At 44.9% G+C, this 25,264-nt stretch overlaps 1 protein-coding gene across 1 annotated transcript in view; it reads left to right on the forward strand.

Moving 5' to 3' along the window:
* The window catches only part of ADCK1 (aarF domain containing kinase 1), a gene marked incomplete at its 5' end in the record, with an annotated part of 51,368 nt that overhangs the window by 20,023 nt on the left and 6,081 nt on the right, over positions 1-25,264 (forward strand). The window contains 3 exons of the mRNA XM_008937030.1: positions 7,944-8,102; positions 11,863-12,021; positions 15,092-15,208. Coding sequence (XP_008935278.1) covers positions 7,944-8,102; positions 11,863-12,021; positions 15,092-15,208 — 435 coding nt within the window. The remainder of the gene's footprint in view (positions 1-7,943; positions 8,103-11,862; positions 12,022-15,091; positions 15,209-25,264) is intronic.

Here is a 25,264-nt window from a genome sequence, read left to right on the forward strand (position 1 = left end):
CCAGTGGTCCCAGCTTTTATCCCCAAGCAGACACCTGACCTTTGTCAACTCAGTGCAGGACCCCTGGGGCTCATTTCCCTTATGGCTCTCCCTGCAGGGCCGGCCGCACCCTGGGGGGAAGCTCTAAGGCAAACTCACCACCTCTGTATGAAGGGCTGTGGGAATCACCCATATGTCAACCTTAATTTGGGGGCTCGGGGTTCAGACCCCAGCATTTCAGCATGTTAATGCACATCTCCCCTTGGAATGGCCCATGTTGCTTGTCCATCCTGTGCACTGAAAGATGCAGGGATTTTGTGTAATAAGTCATATGCAGACGTTGCAGTGCTTCAGAATACATATATAGCTTTTCCCTGTGCTCATTTGGATGCAGTGTATACCTCTATATATGTGCACACATGCGTAGGTAATGTGAACACCAGGGAATCCATTTGGTAGAAAACCACTATTCTGTATATATCCACAATATTATTAAAAATATTGAGTTAATAAATACATGTTCTTGACAGATGCATTTAAGAACCATCAATTAGGCTTGGCATTCGTTAGGTGGAGAGAAGTCCAATCAGATTTCACTGACTCAACAAAGCCACCTATAAATTGTGGTCTGTTTGTTCTGACGTTTGATGAATTATTCTTCATAATCCACTGTCTGCTGTGATAAATCTAATCTTTCAGTTTTTGCTGTCTTAATAATTCTCAGAGCAACACTGTGACATTTTGTTTTCGTAAAGGGGATAGAAAGGCTGGGACAATGGAAAAAAAACCTCATTTGCTGTCTGGGAAGTCTGTTGCTCTACTACAAGGTAACATTTTCTCACACCCAGAACTCTGGTCTTGCAGACTTGCAGGGATTAGTAAGTCCTTGGTGCCATGGACAGTTATGTTCTTGAAAAGATTACAAGTCTAGGGTGAGGTTTACATCCCTTAAACCCAGTTCAGGAAAGGCATTCAAGCTTTTGAGAGCAGTAGGATCCTAGTGTCAATAAAGTGAATTCCAAAAGTTCTGGGAACCACAAGCCTTAGAAATCAGATATAGGACTGGGTAATTCTTCAGCTATTCTTCCACATGAAATAGAGGCGCTGTTGTACTAGGCAGTGTTAAGATGGCAGCTGCAGCCCCCAAAACTTCCCTGGGAAACGTGCTTTCTTCTCGGAGTGGTGTTGTGTTGGTCTGTTTTCCCGCAAGCTCACGAATCCCATTCTCGCAGTGCTCCGTGCTGGCTCAGCTGGGAGGCTGCAGGCAGCATGGTCCCTGTGTAAATCTCAGAAAGCTCCTGCAGACTGAGCTCACCTTGGTGACATGGATGGCAATTTACCATGGTTAAGAGGGGCCTGTTCAGTGCTGTCTCTCTCAGGAGTGGAAAAAACGGATGAATCACATCACCTTTTCACAGGAATTCCATTGGAGAATCACAGCACAAGGACATGTGCAAAGTTTACCTCCTGTAATCGCTTTCTTGCTGTCAGCTTCTGCCACAGACCTGTCTACCCACTGTGTCATTCCTTTCATCTTCAGTGGATTTATACCAATGTCCCTGTCTGCATCTTCCTGTGCTGCTCCATGGCATCACAATACTAGGAGGCTTCAAGCTGCTTCTGGACATCACAACACAATACTGTTGTTAATGGAGCTCTGATGTATCATAGCCTGTGATGAGTATCCTGGAGGCAAGAAGTTCAAGTTAATCCTGTGTTGCCTACTCAGCCCCTTCTGAAATAGCAGGACATCTCATAGAGTGTTATCTCCAGCTACAAAATGCAAGACTCAGGAGCAGTTACAGTATGCTGTGATCAGAAGAGGAGATCTGCTGTGAAATTGGTTGAGATTTCAAATGTTTCAGTTTGCATTGCTTTTTTGGTGATAAGAGAATAGCATCGTCCCTACTGGGGCCCTTTTTGTGAATTATTTTGAGCAACTGTGATTGATGAAGCTGTGGAGCACAAGGAAGTGTCTGGAGAAGGCCTGTGTCTGAGATAATCTCAGCTCCTGCTTGAATGTTCCTCAGATGTGCCAGACTTGGGCAGACATGGGCATAATTACAGTCAGTTCTGACATATTTACTGTACTTTTGGTAAGAGAAGCAACTTTACTGCCTGAAAGTTACATGACAGATGTTTCATGAAGATGCACTGTTACCAGGGCACAGGATTTACCCTGGAGACTCAGCCACTTCCAGCTATGGTTCTCCCAAACCCTCTGCACTCTCAAAAACTCATAGGGTCTGTCAGTAACTTTCTAGGCTGTCAAACAACAACCGAATCCCATGCTAGCAGCAGGTGAAACAGTTCCTCCATTGTCCATCCTGCTGTCATCGAGACTGGTCAGTTTGGTGGGAGGAGATTCTGAAGAACATAAGGATGACTGTACAGATCAGGCCAAAAGCTGAAGCCTACAGCTCTGCCCTCCATCTCTAGCCAGTGTTGGCTAAGAGACAAAGGCTATAAAAGTGTGGCAGGCATACAGTTCAGCTTTACATGGTGTGGCCTTGATTGCAGGGAAGGTTAGATTTCCTGGGCCAGAGATTGTATCTTGGTGGTTAATAATTTGTGATGGGTTTTCTTCACTGATTTATCTACCTACCTGGACTTTGGTGTTCATAACATCCTGTGGCATTGAGTTCCACAGCTTAACTGGTGTTGGAAGAAGTACTTTTTGCTTGTTTTACTCGTGCCATCTAATAATTTTGTGTGCTAATCTACAATTTGCTACTCAGTTCTTCTATGGCATGAATGAGCATTACAAATCCTGTTTTTCATGATAGAAGTGATTTTATTCCTCCATTCCTAACATTCCCTCCCTGTTGTCTATCTGTGCAGGCTGAAGAGTCCTTTGAAGTCCTGGGAGTTATTTGAAGGCAATTTTAAAGTGCTTTGGTGAAGGACTCTCTTCCCCTGGGAAGTGATGAGGATTTGAAAGTCTCCTCACTGACACCACCTGTGCTGGACTGGTTCAGCTCTGATGTAGTTGAGGGAAGGTTCTTTCTAAGTGGCTGTAGAAATCCAAAATTTTCAAAACTGTCCTAGACTCCACTGGAAACCTCCTGAAAAGGACTTGTAGTGCAAAATATTCTTACTTGAACCCATAGTGCCCTCATTCTGGCTGCACCCCATACAAGGTTCTGGAGCACTATGCTGGAAGGGATTCAGCCTGGCAGCTAAACAGGAATGGACTGTTGATACACCTTCTGTTAGTGACCTTGTATCCCACTGCACTCTAAATTTTTCCTGAAGAGGCTAGTAACATGTGGGCACTGCTCCTCTGCTGTGGTCACTGTGGCAGAGCAGAGCCGCTACATCCCACTCAGGGTGCTGTTATGTAGTGCTGGGCCAGGAAGGGCATCCATGACTTAGGCTCCTACTTCAGGGTACCTTGTTAGCAGCCTTTCTGGAGAGGGGAGGAAACACACCTCTCTCTGGAGTGGGCAGATTGAAACCAGGCATTAATATTTGATCATTTGCTGCAGCACATGGATATAAAATGGTTGGGATTAAGAGGCAGTATGTTTCAAAAGAAATTAGTAAGACACATGCATTTAATGTTTATGGTTTGGAGATTAAGACATCAGGCTGGAATTTGGGACATCTGGGTTAAATCCCAGCTCTGTCAAAGACTTCTCAGAACATGCTGGGCAGGTCATGTAAGGTAATACTTTGAGAAAGGACTCAGGATTTGGGAGCTTAAATCCAATTGACTTCCAGTAACTCCCTAAGTGTTTAAGGGACAGAATTGACAAAAAATACTGAGGCATTTTGATGCTTGGCATCGTGGCATAAGCTGGTGTGTGCCACAGACGTTGGGCAGAGCAGTGTGTGCTTTGGGAAGGCACTTCAGAATCTGAGGGGGCCTGTAGGTGACAACTGGGGACTCCTGGAAAGCGTGGGTTTGTGCTGCGTGCATCATACAATGGCACTCTGGGCTTAATGATGGTTTCTAGGTGCAACCTCAGCACAAATACATACTAATAAGTGCCTAAGTAGATAGATCCTGTAAGAGCTTTCATGTCAGCTCCCTGAGGTATGAATACTAATACCAACAATGGTGAAAAGTTTTTGCATACTGAAAATTAAACAAGCTTGGTTCTTTCGAATTAAGCAGTCAGGGCTGTGTTTCCAGAGTGCAGTGGCTCATTTGCTGGTGGAGCACGTGCCCGTGGGGAGCCGGCTGCCTGGAAGGGAGGCTGGGGGGGAAACCGCGGCGTGCGGGGACACCGCTCGCCTCTGCGGCTCTAAGGCTGGCCTGCTGCTTTGAAAGGGTAGCCCTGGAGTTCCTTTCCTCTCTTTTGAACTTTGACTAAACCTGTCTGGAAACTGTTTGTTTCATCTCCTGACAGGATTACAGATGATAACTGCCAGTTTGATAAGGCCCTTTGAGACCAGCTGTGGCCTGAAAGAAGTTTGAGAATCCCTTAAGTACCATGGCAGGTGGACTCCAAGACTGTCCCAGACCTTTGCTTGCTAATTATCCATCCTAGAGATGATCAAGTTCTTGTTAAGGGTGCTTATTAGCTGGGTGTCTGTGGGCAGGAGGAGTGTGCAGCCTGCTCCAAGAACTCCCTGCCTGCATGGAATGGGTGCAGCTGCCTTCCTTGGGAAGGATCTCACTCTCCAGCAAGCAGCATGGGAGCCTGGCTCACCTCTGCTTCCATTTCATACTGCTTCTCACTCGCTTCTGCCTGTCTGGGACACACAGCTTGCATCAGAGGCACTGGCTGCCTCTGGCAAGCTGCAAAAGGACAATTTCATAATGAATGAGGGTGATTTACTAAGTGGGGGGTCCTGGAGCCCAGCTGTAATTGTGCTGCTGCTTTATCTCAGCCTCACACCTGCTCTTATAATGGCCCGGCTGTGATCTGCTCCCTCCCCCCTGAGCACGCTCTACCCTGCTGCTCCTGGAGAAACCATCAATTCTCTGTCCCCGTTGCAGTCCCTGGCCTCGCTGCCCCTGCCTGCAGCCACTGGGAGCAAATGCCCTCCTGAACTGCAGCAGGGCAACTAGGCTGGCTCTAAAGGGTGTGACTGCTAACCTGGCTTTCATGACCCAAGTAACAAGGTTTTAAATGAAATCCTTCTGCCCAAAAGAACTCCTAGAGAGAGATTTCTTCAGATGATGTTTCCTTAGAAAATATTCTGCCAGAGGCAATATGTGTAGCATTTTTTTTTCCCCACTGCATGGATTCAGTACTGGTGAAAATGTTTGGATTGACTGTGTAGGCAATTAAAAGCTTTTGAAATCCAGAGCAGATGACAGAATTTTATCCAATTTATGTGTTGTCTTACTATAAAGTACCTTACTGGATTCAGCCCAGTGAACTCCCAGTTCTGTGCTTTAGCTTTTGGAGGATGCTGCCACCCTTATGACACTTAGACTAGTGATATTGGGTGTTACTCTGTAAAGGGAACATCCCTTTAATATGAGGATGTAGGGTGGTGAGAGAGTTGAGGAAAGCCTCAGCTTGACCTCATGTAGCAAGTTCTCTATTTGCATTTTTTTCTTCCTTATGTGATCTCATAGCCCAACCTGCTCCTTCCTACCTTAAGTCTATTTCCTCTCTTCAGCTGATAGAAAAATTTCATATAAAGGCAAAAGTCCCTGTCTTGAACTCATGTCCCCTGAGTCACCTGTCATCCTCTTGATGCTTGTGTATTTATACTAATCTGAAATGAGAATCTCAAAATCCAGAAGTGAGAAAGAAAAGAAAGGAGGGGGGAGGAAGGAAGAGAAAAAACCCTTTTTTTCCTTGAGACACGAATGTCAATAGGTTTGAATTATGGACCTGCTGTAATTAAAAAACACATAACTAGCTGTTTTTAAATGCAGTTGTTTTACTTAATTGATTTTGCTGCCAGGACCAAAGGGAATTAAATAAATAAATAAAATACGCCTTCTTAGTGAATTAGTGGAGGCAGCTGAGTCTCTGTTGGAATCTAATTGCTGCAAATACTCTAGTTTGTTGCTAGCAATAGTTTTCTGTGGAAGGGGCTGGGAGAGAAGGGGTGGTGTGGGAGGGGGCTCATTCCCTGGCAGCTGCAGGAGGGAACAGGCTGCTCCTTGTATACTGTTTTTCTTCCTTGTCAGCGAAAAGAATATTCGTTTAATGCTTCGCATGAAGACTTTGCTTAGAAGGTCTTTATTCATATTTAATTACTAGCTTGCTGCATCTCCCATCTTTAATTACCTTTTTAAAAGCAGGTTACAAAAATGCACTGACATTCTTTCTTTTTGGTTACTGCATAAATTACAGGCCTCTCAGCTGCTCACCTGAAATCAGTCCAGCCTGGGGGAAAGGTGGGACAGGTTCACTTTGTTGGTTTTGGGATACCTCAGACCTTGTTTGCACCTTGCTCTACCGAGCAGGACAGAAACCCTCAACTGGCATTAGAAGAACCAGCTCTGTGCCTGAAGCCACGTCACCATGCTGGCACTCCCTCAGAGCCACTCCACTGCATGGAGTGAGCTGGTGAGGCAGCCAGGCTGGTAGCACACTGCCATGGCAATGGTGTTCTCAGGGCCCAAGGTGCCTAGTGCTGCTCTGAGGGTCTCCAGCAGAGTGCTGTACTATGCAGAGCAGACGGGCCTTGGCCTTACCCCATTGCCTCGCCCTGTCTATCTAGGTTTTTGCTTCCTGAACATCCCTCCCCTCATGAATACACTTCATCTGCAACTTTCCTTACAGCCTAGTCTGAAGTTTCACAGACAGAGCTGCTGCTCGTTTCCTCTCTTGCCTGGAAAGTGCTTTGCTGTCCCTACCTGCAGGTCTCTGAGTTCAGAGCCCTGGTTACGTTTATTGGAGGAGGGAGAAAGTCCATCACCTTGTTTTTGTTTATCTGGTTGTTCTAACATTCAATAACATCTAATAAAATAAAATATTATTAATTAATTAATTAATAAAATCTAGTATGAATGCTAATAGAAAGTACACAAGGTTATACTCAGCCAGTGTAGTGGTGGTGAGCTGTGCGTCCCCAAGCAGTGAATGCTGGACATCAAGCACTGCAAGTGCCGCAGCTCCAGTGAAAACAGCAAACAGGAGAGCAGGCCTTGGAAGCAGAGTGCCAGGCACCACCCTCCAGGGATGGTGGCCATCATGAGAAGGGGCTGTTGTCAGAAAACTTCCTAATTTAAAGTGAGTGTGATGTTCAGGGTGGGAAGTATTTCTGTTGGCAAACTTTCTTCTGTTGACAGGTCAGCTGCCCTGGCTTTCGCTCTGCCATGCTTTAGCCCTTAGCTAACTTGAAACTGCTAAAGACCTTGATCACTCTAGAGACCCACATACTATGGCTGGCCACAGGTGAGAACAAAGTGTCTCATTAACTTTGTTCTTGCCACATTGTGTGCCACAGTCTTTTAAAAAAAAAAAGGCTTTCTGGAGGGGAAAATTGTTTTTATGATTGTATCCCAGTGAAGCCAGGACACATAAATCGTGTTCATGGCGAGTTGTCAGGGGTGCAAACTACAGTTTTCGTCCCCCTGCCCTGAATCCAGCCCTTACCACAACTCCTGGTCACATGCTGGCTTTTGCAGAGTGAGCTGCTGTGGTGCAGCAGTGTATGGAACAGGCACTGTCAGGTTTCAGGGGGTGACGGTTGGTACTATTAAATATCTCTGAAAGAAATATATTCAAAGGGACAGCTGTTGGCTTGTGCAGCCAGCAACAACCAAAGATGCTGACTATAGTTGCTCCAACCTGTTTTCAGGACAGCCCAGAGGGATCCTTCACGTGGTCACTGGCCACTCCATGTCCTAGATGAAATGTGCTGCTGGGGCTCTGCCCCAGGTTTCCAGGCTTCACTGGGAGGCCACGCAGTAACAAGGGACAGAGGAAGGATGCAAGGGCTGAGCTTGCCCAGCTTTGGCACACGCTGTCTCTGGCCTGTGGGCAGAGCCTTCCTTAGGATACTCTGGCACCTCAAGCTGATGTTTCTTTCTCTTTTCCCGGCAGATAAAAGAGCTCTTCCTGAGTTTTGAGGACACTCCCTTGGGAGCAGCATCGCTGGCCCAGGTGCACAAGGCAGTGCTGCAGGATGGGAGAACGGTGGCAGTGAAAATCCAGCACCCAAAGGTCCAAGCTCAGAGCTCCAAGGATATTTTGCTTATGGAGGTAAAACTACATGCTGTCTGTGACTTACAGATATAACAACACCATCCTGTAGCTTTGAAACCTTCACAGAGATAGAATCATAGAATCCTTTAGGTTGGAAAAGCCCTTTAAGATCATCAAGTCCACCCATCAAGCCAACACTACTAAGTCCTCTGCTAAAACAGATCAGAATCTGTCAGGGTTGGAAGGGACCACAAGGATCACTCAGTTCCATCCCCTCTGCCATGAGCAGGGACACCTCCCACTAGATCAGGCTGCCCAGAGCCTCATCCAGCCTGGCCTTCAAGACCCCCAGGGATGGGGCCTCAACCACCTCCCTGGGCAACCCATTCCAGGGTCTCACCACTCTCATGGGGAAGAACTTCTTCCTCACATCCAGTAGGAATCTACCCACTTCCAGCTTTGCCCCATTCCCCCTAGTCCTGTTGTTACCCGATAGCCTAAAAAAGTCCCTCCCCAGCTTTCTTGTAGGCCCCCCTAAGATACTGGAAGGCCAATGATAAATGCTGTCTTAAAGAAATAATACAGAAAGTTGGTGAGGATTGTAGTGCAGGTGTTTGTGTGGGTGGTGAGACTGAACAGGAGGGATAGAGTGAAGGAGGTCAGAAGGAGAAGACAGGTAAACATGAATGGCATCAGAGTAAGTCCATATGAGATTTAAGAACTAGTGAGTCCTGCAATTTCTCTTCAGCCTGTGTGCTTGTTAACTGGTTGATTAAACTGGTCTCAGTTTCCCTTGCAGTCAGGGCTCTGTGACCAAGGAAAAATCATTTTCCATGAATAGGATGTTTCTTTGAGTCAAGTTCCAGTGTGGATTCAACAGTGGCTGAGGTTGTTGTGGTTCAGTTTTGTTTCTTGATCAGTTCCTTACTGCTGATCTAATTCATGCTGGAAGCAAAACCACTGAAATAAGAAGGTCACCTAATGGGCAGACACACAAATGAGGGATTCAGCTAGGAAAAAAATTTCAGTATCTGCCTTCTGTTCCTTTCCTGAATGGTGGGTACCACTCATGTTCTCAGTGCAGTGCTGTAGCTTTTCTCAAACTTCTAAGTCTAGCACATTGAAGGGTGGAACTGGAGAAAAGCTGCGGCACTGCATTGCCATCATCAAAGATGCCAGCAGTATGGTAGGAAGAGGAAATGGAGGTGGGGCTCAAGGGGAGGCAAGGGGAAGGATTAGGTCTGTAAATAGTAATACTAAAGCTTTCAGCTCTCCTAATACGTATATAGCAGTATGTTTAGCACAGTAATGCACACATCCATTGGTAGACAGGTATGTTCGTGGAACTAAGGAGAGGAAGATTAAGCTGTGGGGGTCTAATAAATGTTTCGAGGGTACTGATGATGCAGTGACACATGGGTCTCCATCACAGGAGATCAGGATTCAAAGATCCTGTCAGCACCGTCTCAGAGGAGCACATAACTAAAGCTTCTTTAGGCAGCTAAAACACCCTGCTCTCAACAGTCCTGGCTGGTCTGTAAAGAAGCACGACTGGTTCCAGCTGGAGCACATCAGTTTGCAACTGAATATTTATTTTGAACTATTTGTGAAAGAAAATCTGAGGATCAGCAAAGATATCGTAGCAAGATGTGATATGTCTTTCAGTGCTGGTTTGAGAACAAAGAACTGTTTGAACTGTTCAGTCCAGATGTAGATTTGGGTTTGATTCAGGTCCTCTCTAGGACTGACTGCAGAGATCTGCCTGAAGAGTTTGCTTTTGTGAGTCATCACATGTGCAGCAGTTATCGGGGGCTTTATGGCTTCCTTCACTCCTGCCCAGAACAGGATGACAGAAACTAATCAGTCAAGGAAGAAGGGTGATCAGGTACTGAAAGACTGTGAGACCAGGGCAAATTGAGGACTGTGTATGAATGAGCCAAGACCTTGGGACATTTGCTGTTTTGCACTATATTCCTGTGGTTGCTGGCTATACTGGCAAGAGACATTTAAACAAATAATTTAGGAATTATTCCTATCTTGTCTTTTTTGAAACTAATCCTCCTGGGAAACTTGAAGCTGGAACAGTGTATTTGTTTCTGGCAATTTAGTATTGTCTTTTCTCTACAGATAGTCTAGTTTGTCATCCTTGAGATCTGTTGTGTACACACAGCAGTGGGAGAGTAGCTCACAACATGACACAGGCAGTCTTGGTTTTGAAGGGTCTCTCATGGAGTGTTGGCTTACATGCATCATCCTTATCCTTGTGTGGGACTACTTTTGTATAGGCTGCACTGAAAGCCAGAGGATTTGCACTGAGGTTCTGATTCTTTAAGAATCAGACAGACATTGCAGCTAGATAGAAGGCTGATTTAAATATCGGTGGAGATGGTCTTATTTAGAGACTGATGGAAGGAATTTGAATGGGAAAAACTAGAGGGAAAATTCCTAAATTTGTTTGAGGTTTCACAGCATCAGTGCTCTTTAAAAATCAGTACAGCCTCTGATAAATCCAGGGAGAGATACCTCACTTAATACTTATTTCAAGACAATACATTAGACAGATGTCAGAGAAGCGACATGCCAAATACTTACGTGTGTCCCTGCTGATGGTCAAGCTGGCAAATTGATGCAGAAGAGCTTTTAAAGAAAGCAATAAACACTGCTTGATTTTTCTCACATTAGGCACCAAAGATATAATCATGCAGCCCCTATAAAGTTTATGCACACGCTCATGAAGATCACTGGTTACATTTCTGTTGGATGACATAAATTTGAAAGGATTTATGCCTCTAGATATAACAGCAGAAAAATCATTCAACAGTGTCTGGAACCTGGTGATTACCTTTTTAAAGGAACATTGAGTTTGGAACTTACATTTAGGTAAAAGAAGTAGAGACGGGGTGGAGAACAAATGTTTCCACACAGCTGAACAGGAGCAGTGATGGTTCATAGATTTATTTTTTGTCATACAGTTCAATGATAGCAGCTTTCTGTGTGTGCTTTAAATGTTCCTCTTGCAGTGCAGGAATTCCCACCTCAACTGTGGAGATCTAGAAAGGGAAACTGTCCAGGAATACACACTGACATGTCTGTTTTCATTTTCAGATGGATGTATAGAACAAGTAAGATAAAGACAACAAAGTGGCTTGCATTTTTACAGTTTATTCTTGTTTTATGGCTCAAATAGTTAAAAAAAAAAAAAATATTCTTAGGATGTGGTCCCAGTTGTGAGCTTGTGTAAATTTGTTACAGTGGTTGAGAAACTGGTCTTTCATTTGAACAGAAAGCATGCTTGGCTACTGTGCAGCTTTGAGTATGCTACCCAACTACATAATCTCTATTTTCTTCAGGGTGACTGCCCATCACTTGCTCCTTAAATGTTGCTGAGGAAAAAAAAATTGGACGCTGAGGAGCAACTTGCTCTCTGACCCCCACTAGAAGTGTCCTTTCAAGATCTGTAGCCTACTACCTGTATCCAAACGCCACAGTCTTCTCTGAACTGCCCAGTGGGGTTTTTTTCTGCTAGCAAAATTCTTGCTCAGCAGTGGAAGAAGTAACGTGGAGGTGACAAGTCTTACTTTAGGTCTTCCTCTTCTGCATTATCTGAGGGCTGTTTGAATGAAGCCGAACAGTGACATGTAGAATTATAGGACTCAGAAGAGAGTTGCTCCTAAGGCATGAAACCCTACAGGCACTTGGGGAGCAGGTTGGGTTTTTTTCGTCTGTAAGTTACATGGAGTGATCCTATCAAAACAGCACTTTGTGTGTCTGCATGGCTTTGGAGCCAGGATGCAGCTGATTGTTTCCTTGTTCTCAGGTTCTCCTCTTGGTTGTGAAGCAGATCTTTCCAGATTTTGAGTTCATGTGGCTGGTGGAAGAAGCTAAGAAGAATCTGCCCTTAGAGCTGAATTTCCTCAATGAAGGCAGAAATGCTGAGAAGGTTGCCCATATGCTCAAGAATTTTGACTTCCTGAAGGTGAGGGGGCATCTATTTCCATGTATGTATGTGCATTAATATGCTAACTTTGTGTCTTGTGCACCTCATTCACTACCTGGCCATGAACCCTCCTTGCCTGTTTCCTACTGTAGGTACCATGTGTTTGATGAGGAGTGATGTATTGAGGCCAGTGGTCTCTGAAGCCTGCTACTTGTTTTCCCAAACACTGTTTCTGAACTTGTCCAGAGACCTGTGAATTTGCCATTCTTTGCTGAGCCATCTGATGGTACTTTTTCCTAGGCTTTATCTCAGCTGAGGGCAAGAAATGGCCATGAAACAGAAAAGCTAGACTGAAGTTGATGATGTCAAGGAGGGTTGGGGACACCATGTATCTCAGGGGGAAGCATGGTTGCTTGAATCCTTCCTTCTGCAAGAAAGCACATTTTCACTCAAGAGTGGAGCCCACATCCTGCACACACATCCATGGCTCACGCATTCGTGTTACCCTCATACACAAACTCAGCTGCACCCATATTGTGCTATTCCCTACTGACACTCTTATCTCACCTCCCCTGCTACACACTGACTAAGGTCTCTGACAGATGTCTGAAGTACAACCAAACATCTGCCAGTCTGGTTCTTGGAAAGTTATAAACTCAGGCCTTCAGGCTTATGCATGCACAAATCTTTTGCTGACATACAAAGGCCCACTGTACTTGCGCACACACAAAGGCAGCAAAAAAACACACCTTCCTTTGGATCCTCCTGCATACACATGTCAAAAAAAGGTTTTCACCTACTATTCATGCAGAAGTCCCAAGATGTAAGTGTCAGACGTCTGAAATGAGGTGAGTTTTTGTTAGATTACAGGCTGATGCCTCTGTTTTTAGCTTGCTTCCTCTATGCAAGGACTGTAATTACTTGTCATCTGACTCGAGTTTTGGGGCAGTCCTCTTGGAGCCCAGTGATAGCACTAATCTTCCCATAGACACAGAGCTAAAAGACACCAGGGCTATAGAAGACCAAAGGCCAATGGTTTTGCTGAGTGGGCACTTATCTGAAGTGATGCACCTTGGGAAGCTGTATCTGTTGCAGCTGTAACTAGGATACTGTGAAGTAAATCCCCATGGAGACAGCCAGTCACCTCCTTGTTGGGTTAAGGAGCTATCATGGCATCAATATATGTAACAGTAACAAATGGCTTGAGATGGCTAAATAATTGATCCTCCTGTCTGACCTGCCAATTCAGAGACGTGTTCATCACCCAAAGGCAACATAAGAATTGGGCTCCTCTATCATTAATTTTCCTAAACACCCTAGAAAACTGAGACGTAGATTTTGTGCTATGAACCTTGTTTGAGCTTTTAAAGCCAGAGATAAATTGTTTCCATGCACTAGCATTACAGCCAAACATCTCTGAGTAATTAAAAAAAAAAAAACTGAAGAATTTGGCTGTGAGTGAGAGAGGCATCTCTGAGAGCATGGGTAGTGCTTTGCAAGCCCACAGACTTGCCCCTGTAAATCTTGACACAAGAATGAGTGTCATCTGAAATGATCTAAGGCAGCAGGGATCAGTGAGCTAGATGGTTTGGAGAGCTCCCTGTTTTGGAGTTGATTTGCTTTCTCACCAATCTAACCACAGAGAATGGACATCCAGATAATCTTGAAGGCTGCGAATAACTGAATCCCCCTTGCCCACAGTGATCTCTGGCATCAAAGTCTACACAAGGTTAACATGCAAAGTATGCCAGGAGTTTTGAATGATGGGTCTGAGGGACATTGGAATAGCTCAGCAAAGGAATCTTTGATCTAAAGGGACACAGGCATGGTGAGGTAGAAGTGGAAAACATTGGGAAAGTGACCTTTCTAGAACAGGAAGAGTGGTGGAGAAAGATAGTTTGTGACACTGTCAGTAACAAGCAGAGTATAAAACAAATGCTGCCTCTTCAGGAGCTACAATGAGCTACAGTGGCCTGGCTGGTTCCTCTGGCTTGGATCACACTAGGTGGACAATACCTCTTACCTCTTCCTGTCCTGCCCCACAGTGCTGGACCCTTACTGTGTGGGAGTCCTGAGTCCACATCCGAGTCAGACAGGTGCTGCACAGCTGGCACTCTCTTTACAGGTTCTAAAATGTGTATCTCTGTTCTGGGGCACAGTAATGGGAATGGGTGGAACTCCCTTGGAGATCTTAGGTAAAATGTACCTGTGTGGCTTCACCCATGTGCAAAGGCATATCTGCACAGCTTGAGAGACTGTTCAGCTCAGTGATGTGAGAAACATCCAAAAAGAACTTTAGCAAAAGGACTCTTGACAGTAGGGACTTCAGCATGGAAAGAATTTGGCTGGAGAGACAGGCTGGAACAGGGGCGGCAGGCTGAGCGATGCCTGCGTCACTGCCTCCCTGGGTGACACCAGGCCTCTTACTGGAACCTCACTCAGCTTGATTTACTGTAGATTGAATGAAAAGTGCTTTGACATTTTACACTTGTTACTGTGTCATGTTGGCAATAAGATAGTTAAGGGTCTCCCAGGGTTTCTATGACAAGCCCCTTATTTGTGACACTTGATTTTTCTCCCAGTTCAATTGCAGATGGCCTAGTTATGCCAGGTTTGTCAGCTCAAAGGCATTTGTGTTCCAAGGGGCACTGCAGAGATGCAATTTATGACGATGGCTTATCATTTTTAGAGTAAGTGGACCCTGTGTATAGTAGAGATGCAGTTCCCTTCTCAAGGAGCCCAGTGTATGATTCAGAAACTTGCAATAGGTACTAGTTAAACAGACCAGCTAGAGGAGCTGCAGTGCAGATAAGAAAGCTCTCGGACATCAGTGGGACGTGGTCAAAATCTTGTAGAGTGGTAGAGTGTGGCCAGAAATGTTGCATGAGGACAGATCCTGCTGCTGATGAATTGGAGTGTTGACTTTGCATATGTGACTGGTGTCCTGGGGAAGAGGCTGGTAGATGGATTCACCTCCCTTTTGTTCAGGAAAAAAAGAAGTCCTCACTTCAGCCTTTTCAATTTTTACACCTTTTCTGGGTTGTGTGTGATATATTCTCCTTGCTTTCCCAGCTTGTTTTCTTACCGAACTCAACTGTTCTTGTTTCAGGTCCCCAGGATCTACTGGGAGCTCTCAACAAGACGTGTCCTTCTCATGGAGTTTATGGAAGGGGGACAGGTGAACGACAGGGCCTACATGGAGAGGAATGGCATCAATGTCAATGAGGTAGTTTCTCGGCCATCTCTGGATTTGGCACGTTGAGCAATGCCAAGTTGATGTTACATCAGCTGAAGTTGCTGCAAAATCGAAGCTGACAGGACAGAACAGGGCAGAAAAGGGAGCACATACAGATGTGAACAGAGCAATCAATCTGAGACATCTTGGTTCTTGTGCTTTCTGGGAAGAGTACAAGCCCCTTTGGGGAACACTTTGCTATAGACTGCACAGCTAGAGAGATCTTCAAGGAGGCAGACAGTGAAAGATGACCATAGTCTCATATTACATACATACATGGTTTGTGCTAAGGTGGCAATTCCTGTTATCCTAAAGGAACAACTTCAGCTTCTGATTCTTTCTGTCTCTCTTCTTTCCCTCTCTTTCTTCTGCGTTAACTTTCTCCTGGACAAATGCATGGAATGCAACTTTTATATCCCAACAGCTATCAGCTTATGCAGGAGTTGTAAACCGTAGGTCTTGTATGGTCACAGTTTTTAGAGTGCTGGAGCCTCAGCCATTGTGCTTTGCATAATATTCTGACATAGGTTGTTTTCTTTTGCTTCCCAAGATCTTTCTTTTTTCTTCTGGATGCAACAGTTTTCTTCTTTGCTTCCTGGTCCTACATTATCGTGTAGCTTTGCAGTCCTTCATTAAACAGCTGCCAGATTTCATCCCTACAGGGAGGCTACATTTCGCCACTAAGTGCTACAGTTTGTATGTGTGTCAAAAGTCAGGAGAGCACTTTGGATGCTCTGTAGCTGAGAGATTCTTGAGGAAAGTATGGTATTGCTTCCCAGAGGGACTGAGAAGATGGCAGGGAAAAGGGTTTTCAGCCATTGGACAGCGTGTCAAGCCACTCCTCCCAGTCAGTGAGTGCTGATCGAGGCACTGCTGCTTGCTTTTTCCTTTGTTCCCTATCAATGAGCCTCAAAGCTGCACTTGGTTGACTGGCTATCAAAGAGCTACGGCATAAAATCAATTGTACTTAATCTGTCCATCCACTTACCTCTGAAATTTGAACTCTTCCTCTCTCTCTGCTCTTCCTTGTCTGCTCCCTTTCTCTCCATGGCAGAGTTCATGGGGCATCAGTTAGAGACATGCCAAAGACCTCTCAGTGGAGGGGAAATGTGAGTTTGGTATGGCCAACAAAGGGAGAGAACATTTACTGTATGTTTTCAGCTCTCTCCCCAAGTCAGCATGCAGCTTTTTCTCTGCCTAAAATGCTCAGCCAAATTACAGGTGGAGGTCTCAGTAACCTGCCTGTTTCTCTTCACCTCTTCCTCTGGTTTTGCACCTTGCAGAAGTCAATGAGATATTTTCTTGTAACCTTTGTAGGCAGAATGGCAGGCACCTTTTCATGTGTATCTCCACTGAAATACAGGGAAGGAAGGTCTAATGTTAAAGTAGATTTTGAGACTGTCATTCCATTGTAACTGTGATAAACAAGCCAAGGACAAGGGGTAACAGTGAATGATGCTCTCTTCTCTGCAAGATGTCTGGTCCATTTTCATTCAAAGGATTTCTTAAATGAATACAACCTCACGCGTAGATAGTGCAGTCTCTCTCCTTTCATGACTCTATCAGGAAAGATTTGAAGCATTTGTGTCTTTGATTTTCCTCCTCCATCTCATCAGGGCATCACAAAAGTCGTTGTCAGCTGATCAGAGGTAGACACAATACCTTCTTGGTGTCTATTTTGTATTGAAGTGTAAGTTTTGTGTGGTGGTGTTCTTTGTATTTACCAAGGTAAGTGCCTCAATGCTGCAGCTGGTCTGCAAAGAGCACCATAATGTGCCTCCTGAGAACACGGTAACTCATGGACTTTTCTGTCAAGAGCACATGCAGTCGGCTCCATTCACCCGGACAAGTCAGTTGGTCAAAAGAAATGGAGTCAGTTCTTTGGATGAGTTTATCCTATCCTTTTCTTCTGCTATAAAGGCAAAGGTCAAATGTAGCCCACGGCACTCGGATACAACAGTGGATATTCCTCAAGTCTGGAAATAGGCTTGTTTTGATGCATTAGCAGAACTCTTGAGCAATATGTACATTTAGATTTTGAGCAGGGCTTCCTCACAGTTCTTGGACAGCAGATACCTTCTGAGATCAAGATAGCTAGCATAGTGTAGCTGCCTGGGACTTTGGTGGCTTCTTTGAATTTTCTGAAACTGCTGGAGATAGCAAAGTTGTCTAGTGAAGCTCAGGGAAAAACATCCTTTACCATCTTCTATAGCTTTTTCTAGCTAGTCAAGGTGGAAAATTCAATGACTTCAGCCTTTCATTGGGATATTTTGGTGCAAGAATGTGCCAAAGTAAAGTAGAGAAGCAGCTCTTTCCAGTTTTTATAACTTGCAGAGGCTTTTTCTTGAGACAGGAGAGATTTGGGGTGAAAATTCAGCTCTTTTTTTTGTTCATCTGTGCCTGTGGGAAGATCGTTTTGTGACGTCTTGGCACAATAGGTTCCATGTAGCACTGAAACCACATATTTTGCTGATTCTGAACTGATCTCTAAACAATGACGAAGGTGTAATTTTTAAAAAGTTGTCAACAGACTTCTACTACTACAAAGCATAAGCCTCAGAGGTTCCTGCCAATCTTTTAGGTGTAGGATGTTGCTCAGCTCACTGGTAGTTCTGAGTTTCTGCAAACTCTTTCGGTGCCTGGGCTGAGCTGTTCTTTCTTCCTTTTTTCTCCCCACCACCCAGAATTAATGATTAACTTTACTGATTGCCAATAAAGCATCAGTAGGGAGAAGGGAATACCAGAATCATGTGATGGGGAACTAGGTCTGTTATTATGACCACAGTAAGATGAGGTATGAGCAGTGCACACTCCAGACTTCTCCTCCGGCAAGGTGCAACAGATGGGGACGAATATGACCAAGGTCCAGTGTCAGCTACTGCTGTTGATGCCCTAGGTAAAGAACTGCATGGCATGGTGGTGAGGTAAGCAAAAACACTGAAGGGAGCATGAGGAGGGGGTAACAACCAAGGTTTCAAAACTGTGGCATGGTTTATAATATGCAGTTTTGGCTTTCAAGAGATGCATTTTTTCCCTATAAATGACCTGAGTCTATTTATCTATCAATGCCTCTATCATCTTACTCCATTTTATTTTACTGGGTGGAGGAAGAAGAGTCTTCACTAAGCAGGATTTCTTTTGTGTGACAATGCAGCCTTGAAAAGCAAGCTGAGCCTCTCTCCTCTAAATGGAAAGGATCCCTGAGGTGAAAGCTCCCTTCAAACCAGGTTACTGACATTTACTTAATACCGTCTGTAGCAGGATTATCATTAAAGCTGCCCAAAAGCACATTAATCTCTCTGGATCCGTCCAAGCGCTGGATTGTAATGGCATTTAATCAGAGAAGGCTTTGATTTCTAAAGACAAGTGCAAACACTGAAATATCTGCCTGTGGAACAGTCACTTACTCATGTGCAAGTGTAGCTGAGGATGAGCACGCAGCTAGGATATTGACAGTGGGAGGGAAGCTTGGAGAGGCGAGTTATCAAGAAATGAGCTGGCATAAATCTTGAGGGAAGACCAGATCACAGCAGGGTTGAGGGGGATACCTGCAAACTGGACTGTTCCTGTTTCAAGACACAAGAGCATTTACAGACTTGATTGGGAAGATACATTTGGAAAAGGTGTGTAGAGCTGGGAAAGGAGATCAGATAGTCAGAGGGGCTCTCAGGATGTTTCTAGCATATTATATGCAGGAAGGAAGGAAGGATAGCAAGGCTACTTAGAACATGGACTTTTAAAGAAGACCCCAAAATGACACAAATGCTCCTTTTGTGCCCATTCTGATTCTGCCGTGATTCATTTAGAGAGACCTTGTCTGTATATAAATCTTAACATTATCTCTGATCTGCTGCCTGGGTCCTCCCTGTCCCTTCTTGTGGGTGCTCTGCCTGTCTCCACAGAGGCTGCTGGATCAGCAGGCTGTGGGAGCTGTGCACCTATGGCATGTGCTGTATTGCCTCCAACTAACCAGCCAGCTCAGGTAGCCATTGCCCTGGCTTGGACTTCACTCAGGGAAGGGAAACGATGCCATGGACTTGAGCTCACTAAGAGCCTGGTCGTGAGCCATGGATGATTCAGAAGTCAGGAAAGTGTTTTGTCCAACTGAGAAGGGAAAGCAAATGGCTCAGGTACTTAAAATGAGCTATTGTCTGCTATTATTGCCATCTGTCACCCCATCCTACTGTGGCTTTTTGCTTCCTTCTGTTACTAAATGGGTTCTGCATTGGAACAATATTTCTTAGCTTGATAAAGGGTCCAGCTACCTTCTTGTGGTTGACAGCTTTGCAACTTGAAATATGCTTTCAGTGTGGGATTTACCCTTCTGCCAAGAGTCAGGAGCTGCTGACTTGTAGCTGTTAAAATTTAAATGGGACTTCCCAGGGTTGGATCCCTTTGTCAGCGCAAGTGTGGAAGCCTCTCATGTCTCAAGCATTCGTGCTTACAACACTCAAGTGTAGAGATGAAATAGAGTGTGGAGAAGAACACTGTTTCTGGGGAAAATGGCTATTCTTGCTCTTTGTGCCTGCTGATTTAGTCTGGGGAGAGGTTTCTCCTACATTTTCTCTTGTCTGAAACTTAATGAAAATTCACAAGGCACTAATAAGCAAGAGTAGTGACCTTCAGCATTTCCAGCTTTTGAACTGTGCAAAGACGCCAGGTAACAGAGTTAAATTACACACAAACTCATTTCTTACTGAAAGTTAGTCTCAAGTATTGGTGTCAGGCAATTGCTCAAGTCTCAACAGGATGCTTTACATTGAATCCAAGGTAATACAACTACATTTAAAGCCAAGGGAAAATGATCTCCATGGCCATTTTGGGTTGGACAGAGATGCAAGAAGTGGTTAAATAAACAATGAATAGTCTTCTCTACCTCTATCCTTTTGAGAATCCATAGAAACGTATCAAGTTAGTCCCTCTGTTCCCTAGGTGGATGAGTCAGAATATTTCTCCCCACTTAAATGCCATGGAAGATGTGGCATTGAGCAGGAAAATAATTTCCTCGGTCCCCAACAGAGAGTGTGGGATATGCTAAGAGGACACTCCAGGAGTTCTAAAAACTATTCCTGTGTTTTAATGACATCATGCATGTCCAGACATCACCTTGCTGTCATGCTAGATCAGTGCATAGCGGTAGCACTGCATTACAGAGCACTGTGTTTTGATCCTCACAACTGGATCACAGATGGCAGAGTGTGAAATCTCATCTCTTGTGTGTGACCATCCTAATCTGCTATGGACAAGAGTTGTTTCAGAGCAGAGACACAGAGCAGCTTCACATTGTGGCTATTCTCCATCCACACCCTTTGCTAATTTGACACCAGTTTAATTGGGCAGGATTGCCCTAGTAGGATTAAGCAAGCCCTTAGATGATGGCTGTAATAACAACAAAAGAAAGCAAAAACAATGCACTCTTCAATCCAATTAACCTTCGATTAAGGTTCCAAAATCAATGCTATTATTTTGGCCTGAGGAGGTAATATTGAGCCCTGAGAAATGAGCTGCACAATGACCTTTACTTTTAATAAGATCAATAGAAGTTAGTGTCGCCATCTCTTAAAATAATTGGCAAATATTACAGCCAAATTAAGGCCACAGACTAGTATCTGCTCCTGATCTAAAGAGACAGTCACAGATGGAGGTGGGACAGGAAGGGATGATGCCCTATCAGGCAGTTTCATCTGGGTCTTATCAGGGGCAGGTAGTGAGATCAGTTCTACAGGACCATATTACAGGATTTTTTTCTTTGCCTTTCGGCTTCATGAAAGTTGGAGGCATGAGCCAGGACCACTCCAGCTTGCTCACGGGCCAGCAGAGTATCAGTGACATTCCCTGGATAACTCAGGCTGGTTAGTTACATTGCAGCTACTCGTGAACATGATATGTGTGGTTTTTTGCTGGAGGAGTATTCATGGGCTCAAATTTGCACAAATTCTTTCCTTTCTGAGAAGTTTCTTACTGCTTGTAAAGATGTTAATTTGTGATGGACTTGCAGTGTTTTGTTATTGTCAGGGTGCTCTGTCATCTGTGTGCCGATTTGTTAAGGTGAGAGCTGCATGCAGGGACTAGTGTGTGTCCAGGAGCTCGCTGCTATGGGGCTGCATGCAAGGGAGTGTAATATGGGGTCATCAAAAGTAGCTCCTAGTGGATCATGTGAAGGTAACAGGTTGTCTAGGCTTTCAAAGCTGGTGGCAGCAACAGTTTGCATCTGTTTACATATGCAAGGAGAAATATATCACTGCTGCTACCTGCACTACAGCTCGGGATCCTTTGAATTAGATGACAGAAATGCAGTAAGTGTACTTAGTAAAACATTAGGTACATGGGATATGAGTTGGTTAACTAGAAAAGGTGGGGATTAAGAGGGAAATTGCAAAGTAGGTAAGAAACTGGTAGGGGCAATTGTGGAGAGAAATTACCATAGTGGAATTTTGTGAGATTTGCTCTTCAAACTGGTCTTATTTAATAAATTCAGTGGTGACCTTGACACAAACGAAGCTGTGTTAAGAAGGTTGTTGATGACACCAAGTGGGAGGGTTCTGTCTTTGTAGGGGACCACCAGAGTAGCAGTAGCAGTTGGTGTCCTTGAGGACTGAAATGATAGAAAGAGATAAAAATTAGCAATACCAAGTGAAAAGCCATGCACTTAAAAACTAATAAGAAGAGCTTCTTAAATGTACTGGGAGTTTATGAGAGGGAAGTGACATATAAGAATTAGCTTTGGGTTATTAGTCGATCATGGGATAAGTGTGTGTTTCAAATGTGGTGTGACTGCATAAAAGGGAGGTTGACTCCCAGAACACATCAGATAGAAGAGCATCTTATAGCAATGGGGCAATGTTTATTCTGTATTTGTGGTGATAATTATCTTACTGCTGAACATGTTGGAGTAGTAAAGACTGGTGAAGTTAAGAAACTAGTTAAACTCTAGTGTTATGTTAGCTAAGGAAATTATTTAAACTGGACATTGTTAGAACTAGTCTGGGATTTAGGGCAAAGGTTTTGACCATCTAAAGAGTGAATTTTTGGAACAGCCTCTGAAGTCATGCTTTCTATCTTACTTAATTCCAGTGAACTTGACCAATTTATAGAGAGACTGTGTGAGACTGTACAATAACAATCCCTAATGTCTGCACTGCATTCTTAATTTTTTCTGTATTGGCTTGTAACTCACATTGGATAGTTTGTGACATGTGGCGTCCTTGCCTTGAGTACATAAAATGAACTTCGTGTGCCTAGTTTAGTGAAGAGTTACTCCGGTCTGGCTGGTATATCTGTCACTCCACCAGTTTTGCCCAGGCTACTGATTTTCCATTTGTTGCCTGCAGTCTGCATATTCCTCAGCTACAGTTTTCTCAGAAGGAAAACATTGGGCTGAAAAAGTGCAATTTGCCTGACAAGAGCGTTGTGGTCATGTCACGTAATGTGGCAACAGCAGGTTGCTCTTTGCATTGACAGGTGGGCCACAGGCTCGCTTGGCATGCTCTGCTGCAGCACGGACAGGCAAATTGAACTTTTTAGGCAGTAACGCACGTTCTGGCAATAGAAAAGGACCTGCCTCTGGCCAGAGCCAGTGTCTGGTGTCATCCTGACATACCAAGGTCAGCCCTGCTTGCTGACTAGCACAGTTTTTTTCTTGCGTGCTATGCCTAAATTATACCATTCTTAATTACAGCCCCTTCTGCCTATTTGCATTTCTTGTAGCACATCTGGTGCTGTAAGTGCTTCTGCTTCCTTGCTCTCCAGACCTTCTAACATCAGTAGACTGTCTGTCCTCTGCCATTCCTTAACCAACTTCAGAATCTTCAGCTTTTTAAATCTTTTTCCCAAGTAAATATCTCCTGCATCCTGCTCATGTATTTGTTTTCTCTGAACTCGCTTGGTGTAGTCTGCATCTCTCTGTTAATGAGGTGTCTGGAAGTGAACGCAGGATTCCAAGGGTGATTATTATTTTTTTTTACAATGTGCAGCAGAACAATGCTGGGGGACCCTGAACTATTTATGTGTTGCATCGTGGGCTGCAGAAGGCTGTGACCACAGATCTGTTTGGTAACCTTTCTGAAGGCAGTGGCTCAGGAGGGGAGACCTTCCCTGCACCTTGAATCTACAGCCATACCATAAGAAACTGTTATGAGGATGGCATGGATAACCTGGTGAGAGGTGCTTTGGTAGGATCCTAGGATATTTGAGGTTGGAAAGGACCTCAGGAGGTCTCCTATCAAACCTCCTGGTAAGGCAGGGTCAGCTACGAGGTCAAACTGGCTTACTCAGGTTGTTAACCAGTTAGGTCTTTAAAACCTCCAAGGATGGAGATTGCACAGTCTCTTTGGGCAACTTGTTCCACTGGTTGACTTTCTCAACCTGTGCCATTACTGCAGCACAGAAGGAGAATCTGCTGTCTTTGAAGCAGGACATATTCCAGTGTCCCAAATTAACAGCTCTCCAGGCTTTACCCATAACCAGCTAACAGGTTTGCAGAACTGCTAGCCTTTGTCTGGGTTTGTTTAATGGGAGTGGGGCATCATGTGCCCCAGATTGCCCCCAGGTCCTAATTTTCAATAATTCTTTCCTCTTCCAGGAGCCTGTAGGGCAGACAACTGAGTCCAAGAGGGCAAAATGGGGTTCACTCAGTGTCTACACAAGTATTGTGCCTGATGCTATGATCAGTTGTGATGTCCAAGTCCATTCCTCCTGGTGTGCAGGGCCCTGGGAGGCCCTGTGAATGAGTGACTGGCTTAAAACAGACTATCTGGCACGTCCTTGGACTGTCAGCAAGCTCAGCTCTGCTAAGAGGTCACAGCACTTGGTCCTGTCCAATTTTAGAGCTCATTGATCTGGGAGACCTATAAGGGTCACTCCAGTGATCTCTGGTGGTCATTCAGAAGGGAAACATCGTTCACCTCAGCCAGTACTTAAAGCAGCCCTGTGAGGCATTAGGGGAGCTGCACTCCAGGAGTGCGCAGGGCTGTGCTCTGCCACCTGTGAGGGGGATTTGGCACCGGGCAGCAGGTCCATCACTTAGGAGTGGCTCCAGCTCCACTTGAGGGACGGAGAGCTGTCCCACCTGGTCCTACCACTGTCTCTGTCGGTGTGCTCCAGGGAGGATTCCCATTCTTTCTCCTTGTTTGTAGTTACTTGAGCACTTTCGTACCAAATGCACTTCACAGAGGTGGCTGCATTTCAGTGTTGGCAAAAGCAAGCCCTTTCCTGGCTGTCTGGTTTTCTGCAGGACGAGCTGTATCCCTGTATCCCAACGAGCGTTGGTATCCCTGTTACCTCTTCTACCACCTCTGATTGTGGGGCCAGCTGCCTGTTTGCTGCTTACACTGCATGCCTGGGGACATGCTTGGAATCATTTTTAGTGATTGTCTTTTAATTGCTTGTTCAGCACCCTACTGTGGAGCACTGTTGCATGCTCTGATGGCAGGAGGGCCGGTGGTGGGATGTCAGGGCGAGGCTGCTGTGTTCCTGCATGGTGAGGGACTGATCCCAGGCCCTGAGGATGTTTGCTCGCTCCTAGGAGGTCTTTAATTTTAATAACATCTCTTGATGATATGGAGCAGCAGCACGGGGGGACACAGCAGTGACAGAATGATTTAAACAGCCTTTCTGTGCTGCTTCATGTTCACAGACATTACAAATCAGACTGGAATGGATCGGAGGAAAGGAAGGAGGAAAACGGGTGACAGTGTTATGGAGGGAGGGGAGAAGGGACCAGTGTTTGTTCTAGTAAGCAGGTGGACAGGCTGTCTCCTGCCATCTCTTCTCCAGGTCCTGCTGCCATCCATAAAGGTGAACACCTGAGTCTTCCTTCAAGTGGTCTCACATCCACCCCAGGAGCTCTTCTTATGCCTTCCATGTGAAGGCTTCGTGGCTCTTCTCTGATGTCTCGTTGCCCTCATTAACAGAAACTCCCATTCCTACCCACGGATATTTTCTCTTTTGTATGCCAGCCAAGTGTCCTTTAATAAGCCTTGACCCCACAAACACCTTCCTGATGCTGCCTGTGTGGATCATTCCCTGAATGCCCTGGGTCACCCCACA

This window comes from Merops nubicus, unplaced genomic scaffold (assembly GCF_000691845.1).
Source record: "Merops nubicus isolate BGI_N331 unplaced genomic scaffold, ASM69184v1 scaffold11223, whole genome shotgun sequence".
Taxonomy (NCBI): Eukaryota; Metazoa; Chordata; class Aves; order Coraciiformes; family Meropidae; genus Merops; species Merops nubicus.